The 12,704-nt window shown below is 43.7% G+C and overlaps 1 protein-coding gene across 3 annotated transcripts in view; it reads left to right on the forward strand.

Moving 5' to 3' along the window:
• Positions 1-12,704, forward strand: part of ZFAT (zinc finger and AT-hook domain containing) — a 209,111-nt gene that overhangs the window by 52,504 nt on the left and 143,903 nt on the right. Inside the window, exon 1 of one of the 3 annotated variants that reach the window (XM_019481783.2) lies at positions 7,182-7,267. The exons of 1 other annotated variant lie outside the window; for it this stretch is intronic. Coding sequence is in view for 1 of the 2 variants with exons in the window: in XM_014611508.3 (XP_014466994.1) it covers positions 7,249-7,267 (19 nt within the window). In the remaining variant the exon portion in view is untranslated. Of the gene's footprint in view, positions 1-7,181; positions 7,268-12,704 lie in introns of those variants that run through there. One more of the 3 variants, XM_014611508.3, reaches the window with a different exon arrangement.

The following is a 12,704-nucleotide window of genomic DNA, read 5'->3' on the forward strand; positions in this document are numbered from 1 at the left end:
ACTGATGCTGAAGCTGGGCAGCAGCTCCAGCCCCTCCTCAGGGTAGAAGGGTGGCGTGGAGACGGGACTGGTGGTGGCAGGGGCTCCGGGGGAGCTGCCCCTGCTGAAGCTGCTGTCTGCCCACTCTCATGCCAGCTCCCCGCCTGCCTGAAGCCCCATCCCACATAGGGAGGTTTAGTGAGCTGTAACGTGGGAGGGGAAGGGTGCTGGCCTGGCTCACGACTGCTCCCCAAAACTTCCTATGTGGTCTGCAGGCCCAAATAATTGACAACCCCTGCCTTAGCCTCCTTTTAAAAAAAAATAGTCAATTCTTTTTGATTGGAAATAAAAAAAGTCCTGAAGCAGCCAAAGCTATATGAAATTTCTTCTTAAATATTTAAAGTTTGGCAAAGTTATAACCCACTGAAAAAATGGTCCTATAGTGTCAGGCAAACTAAATAATAATTGTGGTCCTTTAAGCCTTACCTATAGAACAACTTCCACCAGATACTTTTCCATGATGCGTCAAATATATACTAATCTAGCTATTTTACTAAAAAATGGAATATCACAAACGTAGTCAGGAAAACAATCCCACTTCCAGAAGAGAGAAAATAGTAATAATTAATTGGTCATATTTTTTTTTTTAAAGGTGGAAGTTGTCCAAGTATCACGGAGGATTCTAAAATTGAAACAGTATATTAGGTACTAGTTACTAATACCCCTTTAAGTAACAGGCATCCTTTTTCCTATTTATATATTTTGGTTACAACTCCCCACAACAGGGTATTCATAAGCAATGCTGTCTCACAGCTATATTCCTCAGGATGCATTTCAGAAGCTTCGTTATTAGATACAAAATGGGCTGTTTCATAAGATATCTAGCGGATGTTTAAAGAGATAAGAACTTGTTCAGCAGCGATAACCACTCTTTCATTTCACAGAAATATCAAAATAAAAAGACACTGGTTACTTGTTTTTCTATACCAATTGGTGACAGAGCCTGAGATGGGTGTCAAGAGCAAATACACTTTACTTGAGGTAAAATACAGCCCGACACAGAAAGCCAGCACAAAGCCTTTCTAGTATTTAATTCCTCTCTTGGAGGATTATGGGGATACCTCTGTCTTGTGGTAGTCCTCTGTCTGAATGAATGCTGTTGTTAGTGAGGGAACATGAGTGGTAATGCTGTTTTAATTTATAAAACAGTTATTTTTAAATTAATTAAGTATTTATATGTCCATTATTTTTTTCACATAACAGGAAAAACTATATTTTATTACACTAGTTAATATTGAAATGAATTCCTGTTTTTGCCTTGGTTGCAATTTTGTAATTTAATACATTTAGTATATGAAGAAAATTCTTAAAGTCTATCATTCCATACAGCTTATCTCTAGGAAAGATAATGCAACCTTTTCTTTTGTTCAGAAATCAGCTCGAGAGAGGCAAAGACTACAGGGATTCTATACTACAGTCATTAAAAATCAAATGTGTGCAGTATATTCACAATGATTAAGAACAGAAGTAATGCAATAAGCACTGGTGTGGAAACCAAGCAGAACATCTACTTGTAGCAAGATTGGATATGTATAGGTATTCTAGCATGAGCAGCTGCACTGTCATTGAAGTGCAGTTCCTATTAAGATCAGTAGGCTAAGGTATAATTTAATGTCTGAATTCATAGCCTGGAATTCTGTCCAGACTATTTGTTGTGAATCATTTACATTATCTTAAATATGGCTTTTTAAATTAAAGGTAACACCTTTGGATTGCATTCACAGCCGGTAGCGATATTTTTAGCCAGCAGACTTGTGGAAATTCAGCAGCATCCTAAGTGCTTGCTTTTGTATCACTGCAGCCTAAGCTACATGTGGTGGGCACATTTGTCAATCAGAAGTTAGCTGATGTGTGGTGGCCAGGTCAGCTAATCCTGCAAACCTGTCTCAACCCATGTTGGACAATGAAATCGTCCCGGAATCACCACAGCATAAACAGTCCGCATATAAGTGCCCTCAGCTGGCAGAAGAGAGGAGTCCGCTGCCACATGGGAGCTCTTAATGTGCTGGCAAACCTTTGTAGCAGGCAACAGATGCATAGGTGGAAGTGGCTTAGGGGGCTGCCAGACAGTGTAAGCCACTGGTTGGCTGATCAATTGCTTTCACCCAGGCTCTCTAACCACACTTAATTAGATGCTAACAGCCAGGCACATGATGGCTCTTTGGTGTTCTGAAAAGAAATATCCGACAATATTCATTGTAAGCAGTGCTTTTAATATATAAAGCAGTAGGATCTTGCAAATGAATTGCACTATTTGCAATGATTTAAATGGCTGCCCACCTTACCTACAGGTGTATTAAGAGGCCCAAACACTTCTTTCAACCTTGCTTACATTATAGAGACTGATTTTACTCTCGCTAAAGCTGGGTAAATAATTGTCATTTCCCCGCTTTATTTCTTTTTTTCCAAATTAATCCTCTTTAGCTTATTTGAAAGCAACTTGTTATAAGTGTTCAACCCAAAACACGCATATACAGGATTTGTATTTCTCCCTTGCCAATTGATTTAGCACTAGGTTCATGTTGCCAGTTCAGATATTTCCAATTATAAACTTGACATTTGCTTTGTATGTGCGATAAATGGCTATTTTAGTAAACTAAGCCTCTTTGTTAGAATATTTTCAGAAAATTAATCCAGCGTGTGAACACAGTTAATATAACATAGATTAAAAATCTGAATGTCTATTCACTGTCTCCTTCCTTCCTTCCTTCCTTCCTTCTGCATCAGAGCTGTAACTCAGGCTCAGACCATTCAAGGTACTGTTCTGCTCAGTGTTAGCAATGCTTAACTCTTAGGCGGCATGTCACAGTGAAACTTTCAGTCTTGAGGTAGGTGGCCAGGTGAAATATCATTGTTTTAGCAGCTAGTCTGGCTGAGAGGCTGGAAGTACACGCTTTCCTCTGTTCAAGATCCATGGCTAAGAAGCTTCTGCTGGAGTTAAGGACTTAACCCTGGCCTGCTGCTTAGATAGCTCACGCCCCAGCAGCTGACACTGTTTCTTTCCAGTAAACGAAAGCCTTTATCATATTTATCCTTTATCATATTTCCCTCCCCATTGCCCTACCTGTCTTTTGTTTCCTGTATTGTCCTTCCAGAGGTCTGCCTTTAGTGATTCAGGTACAGGATAGCTGGCATGGGCTTGCTGCAATCACAAATACAAGATCAGGCCCTGCTACCTAGATGGGTGTTCTACTTTTGTTTACAAATCTAACTTTAGGGTTTCAGCTTCAGCCCAAGCTTTGGGCAGCTCATTGGGTTTGGACTGGTAGCACTTAGGTGACTTTGTGAATGCTGACCAGTGCAATTTTTGGCCCAAGACCAAAGGGTCTCAGCCTTTTTCTTTTTTTTTCCCCTGAGGCCCTCCCTAGCAAGCTATAAACACTTTATGGCCCACCTGTGACCCCAGCATGGGGCGCAGGTTTTAACCACGTACAACCTGGGTCTTGGACTGTACGCCCACGTGTAGACTGACTACACTACTACTACTATGTGTAGTCTCAGTGTCCCCTGGCCTATTTAGGTCTTGCACATGCTCAGTGGGTTTGCCATGGGGCCAGACATAGAGCTGAGGGTTGCAGAAGAGGTGAACTCCTCACTTTTGGAGAGAAGTTGACCTAGTTTTGAGATTGGAGCATGGGTAGTAATGACTCTGCTAGGGTGGGAAGGTCCATGAGGTGAATAAAAGTTACTTTTGAGAACTCAGCCAAGGGCCATGCACATGGATGAGTGCCGCATGGAAGGGGCATGAGTGTCTTGTGCATGGGCATGTGATTGTCTGTGTGAATGACTGACAGGGGTCAGTCAAGTCAGGCTATAAAGAGGGTTTGCACCTGAGGCTGGGTGTGACCGGGTGCGTGGGATGAGAGATTGTGAGCAACCACGTATGTTAGAGCAGCCTGGGCGGACAGTTGTTGAAGGTTTGAGTGAGGAATGCCTGGCGTGACTGAGGACAGTGCACTGTAAGGCTTGCCTGCTTGGATCAGGTGGCCAGAGCTTGCCAGTGTGTTGTGAGAGGTGCTCACAACAAGGGCAGGCAGTGTAGGGAGCTAGGCATTGCTCTCTGGCACTCTCTTTTGTCAGTGCTGTTTGTATTGTTGGATTGCTTTCTGGTTATTGGTATTGATTCTTGTTCGTATACAAGCAGTCCTCGGACTTATGACACAATTGGTTCCTGAAACGTTGTAACTCGGAACCAAATTTCTCATAAGAAACAATGTTTTATAAATGGGGGATTGGTTCCTGAACCAAGGTCCGATGCCCTATTTTCACCAAAAATACTCCAGAATTTTGTACTCGATCAATTATAGATGAGTAATATAGCTACATTAATGTATTTATATCGTAAATAGCAATCATATTGATTTGGAAGGACTTCTTTGAGGTGACTTTGCTGGACTTTTTGAAGGGTTCTTGGCTGGAGTCTTCTCAGGAGTCTTGGTTGCAGGTTTTTTCTGGAGTCTCGTCTGCTTTCTTAAAGAAAGTGTCCAAGGAAAGTTGGACAGATGTTCTCCAGGGAGATGAGTGACACAGCGAACTTGTTCACTGACGTGGCATCGTATCGGATCAAGTGTTGTAAAGTTGAAACAGGGTGTCGATTTATAAAGGTTGGAAGTGTGGAACGTTGTAACTCGAAACGTTGTAAATCGATGACTACCTGTACTTTGTTGTTGTTAATACACTGATTGTTATTACCTCTCAATTGTGCCATTGTCTTCAATTTGTGCTAATCAGTTAATTACCTAGCGCCAGGTTAGAGCCAGGCTGACGGTTTAGACCTGGTGAGAGCAAGCCCTTACCATAAATCCTTTCACTGAGCTAATCCTTAATCGGGATTAACGACCCTGCTTAATTAATTAAAGATTCAGGCCTCAACATATGGGCAGAGTGCCTGCAAGTTGGAGCAGGCTTGGGTTTGAGCAGCAGCACCCCCTCGTTGTTTCTGGTGCCTGAGCACTGGGTATTCGCCTTTCCAGAAGCAGGAGATTCACAGCACAGCTGCTGCCTGCCAGCTTCTTGGGCAGAGTAGGGCTTGCGGGGCACAGCTGAACACAGTGCTCCCAGCCCTGGGTGGCAGAGACCCAAATCCACCCTGGATCTGCTAGGCACTGTGTCCTGGTCCGTGGACAGATCACTTTGCCTCTCAGTGAAGTATGGATGCCTCCGCCAGGACAAGAGCACTGCCCTGCTTCTCAACATAGAGGCTCTGAGTGCTGGTCCAGCCTGGCACACAAGGAGGGGCAGGAGAGACTGCAGTGGACTGCTGAGATGGCTCTGGCCCTGGCCCATGGGGCTGGGCATTGGTACTGCTGCCTGGGCCCGGGGGCAGGACGGTCAAGCTCACAGGTTTCTGTGTAACGCCCCCCTCAGCCCTGGCCGCTTCTGATTTGGCCTCCAGAGAACTCTGCAGCTGCTGCAGCCGATGCATGGGGCTGCTTTGGTTTAAAAGGAGGTGGTTAGGGGCCTTGCAGGGCCAGAGGTCAGCGCAGGTGATTTGTTGCCTCACGCCCTGATGGAGGGAGGCAGGAGGCAGGCAACTGGTGAAAAATAAAGGCATGCCATTATAAAGTGCAGCGCATTGAGCCAGGTTGGAGCAGCCCCGCTTGGCAGGGAGGCCGGGGTGTCAGCCTACCAGCCCAGGGCTGCTCTGACCCAGCTCAGCATGCTGCAGAAGGGCTGACTGACAGGTACTGCACAATTAACTGAGACCAGCTACACATGCAATGTACCTATCATACCATAAAAAGTCCAACCAGCTATAAAATTAGACCTGGGAAATGTGTACTACCTTTATAGCTGGTTGCTATCCAGCTTGAAGTTGCACATGTAGGTCTCTCTGTTCATTGCCTCGTGTTAGTTAGCTCTCAGGCCAAGTGTGAAAAATGACCATCACTTGAAGTTAAATCCATGGACTTCCAATGAACACTTCTAAAATTAAATTTCACCTTTCCCAAAGTAAGCAACCTCCTGACCCCCCCACAAGCGTGTTCACATCCATCGTGTTTCTGTGAATCAAGCTTTTGACTAATCAGGAGGGAAATGTCTCCAACTTCAGTGTGCAAAAAGTAACTTTTAGGTTATAATCAAACCAAGGGAATATCGTTTTTTCTAGAAAACAGTCATTGGCACAGGGCGTTTGAAGAAAAACAAGCATTGCTACCAACCTTTTTTCGATGTCAGCGTCTCCAGACAGGACGCTTCCAGCAAAGTAATGCACATATCCTCGTGCCCTTCTGTAAACCCACGGGGCGTGTGCACCTTGAATGCTGGGCCCAGTCCTGGTCCCCACACCTCAGGAAGGCTATAGAGGAGCTAGACAAGGTCCAGAGAAGAACAAGGATGATTAGCTGTTTAAAGGGGTTCAGTATGAGGAGGGACTAAAGAGGCCAGGCCTATTCAGTTGGGAAAAGAGGTGCTTGAGGGCACGAACCATACGTGCCCCCGGCGGCTGTGGGGGTGTGACCACCCTCAGGCAGCGGTGGCGTGGTGGCGGCTAGCTCCTGCAGGCGGCTGCAGCGGTGTCGCCGGGCGACAAGCGCCCGCAGGTGCCACCCGCAACGGTGGTGGTGACCAGCAGATATCGGCGACCACCCACACACGCCACCGGTGGCATCAGCAGCAAGGGGGGGGAGCAAATGGCGACCGCCCAGAGGTGCTGCCAGCAGTGTCGGTAGCTCTTCTTTTAAGGGGTGCGCCTTTAAACGTGGGATGGAGGCCTGGAGAAAACCCCCAGCCTCCGTGCAACAGGGGTGTGTGCGTGTAAAATGGGTTTTTTTGCAAGTTTAAACTTGTTTCTCCTCCAGCACTAACAGCCCGGGTTTACGGCAGGCCTGCGCTGCACCGGGCGAGCGGCCACCTCTCGCTGCGCGCGGCAGCGTCTGTGGCGAACTGAGCCCCCACTGCCGCCGCTGACCTCACGAGGGGGAGGGAGGGGCGGGGCGGGGCGGTGCTCGGGGGCGGGGCGGGGGCGCATGCGCAGCGGAGCAGCCGTTGCCCCCTCCCCCGGCCCCGCCCCCCCTGCGCGACGTCGCCGAGGAGAAGCCGCCGTGTCGGACGCGGCAGATTCGCCATAAGCCGCCGCCGCCGCCGCGCGAAGCCGCCCCCTCCCCCCTCATTAAAATAATAATAATTAAAAGCGCGGAGGAGGGAGCTGGCAAGAGGCCCGGCTCCGACCCGGCCCGGCGGGGCGAAAGTGCCCGTTCCGCGCCCGCCATGGAGGCCCCGGCGGCAGGTGAGCGGGGCGGCCCCGTGGGGGAGGGGGGGCGGCGCGGAGGGATCTCGGCCGTGCGGCTTCGCTACCAAGTTGTACCGTAGGAAGTAGTTCCGGCCGGAGGGGCGCATCCGCGCGCGGCAAATAGTCCTGTCAGCGCTGGGGTGGGGTGGCGCTGGGTCCTAGCGCCCTCAGGCTCCCTGCCCCAGTGGAGATCGTACCCCAGGCGACTTGGGAGGGAGCAGCAGTGTTGCTAGGTCTTAAATATGAAATGATCACGTTGCAAGCTCAAAATAATTGCATTTGCTGAAAAAATATTATAGAGTAAAATGCAAATCTGTATAACCATCAGTATGCAAATGAGTCTTTTCATTAATTTTTTTATTCTTCCTGGCTGTAAGTGGCAGTGAGGGAGAACCGGGGTCGTGAAAACAGAAGCGTTTCTTTATTTGGAGGCAAGCGGTGAGGAGTGAGTGTGACTTGGGTTTCGCAGATGCGGTCTCGAAACTTTATCGTACGTTTCGAACACTTTTACCGTTATGGATTGCTGCGCGTTGTACCGGGGTTGAAATAAAAATGATCGTGAGGTTTGAGTGCTTTTGCTGTTATAATCGTGCATTGTACAAGGGTTGAGATTATCGTGCGGATTTAGTAATTATCGTATTTATCGCAACGCTGGGGCTCAGGCTTCTTGGTCAGATCCTGGGTTTGCCTCTAGCAGCGCCCTGACCGTGGACGCGTGAGCAGACGTGACTGTGGGAGCAAGCGGAGGCTCGAGCGCTCTGCTGATCTGACCCCGCTGCTGTGTAGCCGCCTTCGTGAGCGCTGTGGAGAAAGACAGCTCTGGTGACCTGGGTTTCGTGTTGCAAGATCTGACTCTTTCCGGCCAGCGTTTTAGTTTACATTTGAACAGGAGAACACCTAACAGCGGTCGAGAGCACTGATGTAAAATAGATGCGGGCGCTGGCTTACGTTCTGCATGTCGTCCTTAAATTAAAAGTTCAGTTTTTCCTACTTTGAAATCAGAGCTGGTCTGATGCGTGGCCTTTTCATTGCCAAACATGTTCATCTGTACGTTCCTCTGTGGCTAATTTAATGACTTCCTAAAGGGGCAATATAAATGGCCAGTGATTTTTGGACATCTTGGATGTAAGTGTTTGACTTGGCCCACATTGAACCTAAATTTCACAATGGCAAAAACCTGCTGTTCAGGTGATTTCAGATGGAGCTGTCAGTATTGCATACTTCCAAAAATCAGGCTTGGGGCATCTCAAGTAAGGGACTCATAGTAATGGCTAGTCCTGTGGGTTTGGCTTTATTTTTCTTTATAAGGTCCTGCATATTTTCATGGCCTTTTGCTTAGTTTTTGAGGAGCTTAGTATCTTGCAGGGTTGGCATCCTGTACTGTACATTGCAGAAACCATGCGTGACCACAAGATGTTGCTATTTGAACACGTAATGTGGCTCTCCTTGTGTGGGAATGCACGCTCAGCATGTTGCTGTTGAAGAACTCATTACGTGGTTCTTTCTGTGGTTACACAATATAAATATCCAACTTATACAATATGTATATCACGATATGAATACTTTGTGGGACATTTAAAGCAATGAATGTGACTGTCTAAATGAGCGTTTCTTGCAATAAACTGCAGTGTATGTTAACTGTTGATTTTGAGTTTTGAAGTTAGTTAGTGATTTTTAAATTGCAGCAGTTTGTACAGGCTTGATTTCCTACTGCGTATTTTGCCGCACACTTCATCTACAGGTACTTTTGGGGAAAGATTAGTACTTTCGATGTGCACCCAGATGTGGTTCATTCATTGTCTGTGAAAGCAAACAAGCATCTATTTGCTTTGTCTTCTAGGCAAGAGCCTCACTTTCTAAACATCCGCTTTTCATTGTTCATTTCCTGTTAACAAGGTGTATTACAAGGTTGATTTGAAGAGTGCCGTTCAAGGTTTAGACAAATGATTTGGTCTAGACTGTAAAAGTTGTTAGATTATATAGAGTACAGAACTGGGTTACAAAGCCATTTGGCAAACACTGTTCTTCTTTATCTTATCTCTTTGTGATTTCTTCTTAGAGTAACAATGAAAACTTGCGCATGTTGGAAGTTACTGTTCATTAGTTTTCATTAGACAAACTTTAAGAATTTGCAATGCAGGCAAGATTTACTGTGAAGCCAATACTGTGATAGGTTTAGTAGCAGATACGCTAGCTCTAGGGAAAACGGGTTACGAGGAAAATGTGCTGATGTGGTTCAGAAGTTGGGAGATCTGTGCTCTGATGGACCCTGCTGATCGAGTATGTGATGTTAGGCACGTTTTTCACTAAGCAAGCCTAAGTTAAGTTCAAGTAAAATGATTGGGAACTGAGAGTGGTTAGATCAGCCACTTTGTACCTCAGATTGGGCACATTGAAATTGGGGGGGCCATTTTTGACACTTCTGCCCTTCAGCTTCTCTGTTTGTCAAACAGGGATGGAGATATTTATTCACCTTTATACAATGCTCTGAGGTTTTTGATTGTACCACGCTGTAAACAAGTGAAGCATAAAAACATCTTTATTTAATATCTGATGTAGCAGCCAAGTTGCATTAGATTCTGGAAAATCTGTGATTCGGGACCATAAAATAAAATAGTGGGATGCTTGCTAAAAGCACAGCTCTGAATATGCCTGAACATTGGGGATTTCTGTATGTAGACCCCAGACTCTCTATCAGCAAATTTGCCTCTTGTCTACCAAATGTGTATTCTTAACAAAAGCATTATCGAACATATGTGACAGGATATTTTTTATAAAATCATATGATTGGTATTAATTATAATACAACTTCATTCTCTGTTGAGTGCATCCTATACTAACTTTTCAGCGACTCTCTTTTTTTTGTTGAAACGTAGAAAATGACGGAGGTGTTTAGATAATGACCATAATAGGCCTTAGGAGACTGTAATGACTTAACAACAAAATAATGTAGAAGTAGACGTGGAACTAATGCCACTCCACTCCTGTTTAGTATGCCACTATTTTCTGTTTCAGTCTCTGTATCTGATTTGTTTCAGTTGCCATTATAAACCAGAAGCTGCATTTTTTTTTAATTTTTTTTTTTTAATAACTGAAAAAAGCCACTTTTGCTCACACCAGTTTAGTATCACCTCTGTTAGCAGTGCCGGGACCTCTGATATAGATAGCTTTCTGACTGGTATAACTTTCAGCACAGTGTTTCATTGACTTGCTTTTAGTGGTATAGGTAGTTCTGACTGGTAGCCTTTTCAGCAGTATTGTTTAGACTTTCATTTCGTAGGTTTAATTGAAATACTGCTGAAAATGTGTACCAGTCTAAGTCATGTGCACTATGACTCTCACTTGCTACTGAGCTGCTGTTAAGAAATTCTGGGAATTTTTCTCAAGATCCCTCTTGTGGACAAGGTATTTATGTAAATTTTGGGAGTCAACAGGAGATGTGGCACCATCTAGCGTCCTACAGGATGTCTGGCATCTTTAAACTTGCTGAAGCATAGTAAGAAAATGCAGCGTACTGATTAAAAGTGGTGAAGTGATGATTTTCTTCGTGCCAACAAAAGAAATAAAAATAATTCTAATATTATTTCTTAAAAGTATATCTCTAAAATGATGGAGGGGAAGGTCTGAAGAGCAAGTCTTGAAGTGCCTTAAAGATAACGTATGGGTAACAGAAAATCATGTTTATTTCAAGTTCCTTTTTTGAAGAATTGAAAAATGCAATCAGCAGAATTAGTTGCTTTTTATCAAGGATCAGAAATAATGCTGATTGCCGGAAGGTATATACATATGTGTATTGGTGCATTTCACAATATTTTGAAAGTCTTCTGACTTTTTCATTTTTAAAATGTTTACTTTCTGTTTGATATGATGGGTGCCCCAGCTGTATACGGTTTAGTAGCAAACCAACAAAACACATTTGAATATAGATTTCAAATAAAGTAGAAATGTGAGAAAATAAGGACACTGACAAGCACAGAGGAGTTTAATGTGATGATGCCTTTAATATGTTTTTCTTAATGCATTTGGAATTAATATGGGATAGCACAGAAAATGACATTGCATATATTCTACATACATTCAGTTCAAAATACAAATCTATTTACCTAACACATGAGTAAAGTACTGCAGTTTTTTTCATATTAGACTAAAATTATTGGTTTGCTACTTATTTGCCTTAAGTTTAAGATACTTCTTGCTTCAGCTGAAGTGGCTATACCAATGGAAAAGAAAGTGTTTTTTTTTTTTCTTGGGCAAGCCAATAAGATAATACTCTGAATTTGTGTTACCAAAGAATAAATTTTATACAGAGAGCTATGTATCCCCATTTCAAGATAACGAAACACATCAGTTGTTAATTGCACTTGAGTTTTGAACAATAATCCTTTTATTTTCTCTGTGATCTTGTGTCAGTGCATTATCATCATGTTTCTTCTTATAGTGTAGAATGATGATAACTCTGGTCTTCTTATAGTGTAGTGAAACTCTTTTCCTTCCCCAACTAACCAGAAATCTGCAGCTGTGTTAAAATAGAAAAGCTTTTCGTTTTTGCAATTATATCAGTAATCTTTAGAAATGAAATGCCTAGTTTGTAGGTAAGTGTTTCCAGAATATTAAAAATTCCTGCTTGGCTTCTGGGCAGTGAATTCTCTATATAGCATTGTTCCTTTTGTTAACTTCCAGAAGTATTTTGGGAACCAACAAAAGTTTGAAGAGCCAGTTGCATCTAAGTTATACTTTTTTATTTAAATATAGATGGATTTTAATAGCAAATTTAATAATGAAATGCAGATAAGATATGAATGACCAAACAGCACAGGTATCAAGCAAATGATTAAAATTTGTAAAATATACATTCATATAAAGAAACAACAATCTTATTAATAGTTGAGAGCATTTAAAATTAATTTCTTTAAATCCTAAAGTCATAGAATCATAGAAAATTAGGGTTGGAAGGGACCTCCGGAGGTCATCTAGTCCAATCCCCTGCTCAGAGCAGGACAAGCCCCAACTAGATTATCCCAGCCAAAGTTTTGTCTAGCTGGGTTTTGAAAGCCTCCAAGGATGGAGCTTATACACCTCTGGTCTCAAAGGCCTCTAAGAGGTGGTGGGCCTGGCAGGGGAAAAAAGACTTCTCACCTATACTTCAAATTAGGGTTTAAAAGAGTGCTTGTTTTGGTTCATTTACAGATGGGCTCTTCAGCAAGAACTGAACGTTCAATTCAAGGCTGAAGAGTAAAGATGAACCCAGATTTTTATACTCTGTTGCATGGCTCAGTATTGGAAAGCTTACCAAATGAGGACAATTCTTCAAATGTTGCTAATAGGTTTTACCCTAATTAATATTCATATGCCTATTTTTATCCCCTAGTTAAGCTGTATCTTTTTGTAAACTAGAAAAACAGATTCAATTGGCATAAAACCACTCTGTGTACAC

The sequence above is a fragment of the Alligator mississippiensis genome, chromosome 3, assembly GCF_030867095.1.
Source record: "Alligator mississippiensis isolate rAllMis1 chromosome 3, rAllMis1, whole genome shotgun sequence".
NCBI lineage: Eukaryota > Metazoa > Chordata > Crocodylia > Alligatoridae > Alligator > Alligator mississippiensis.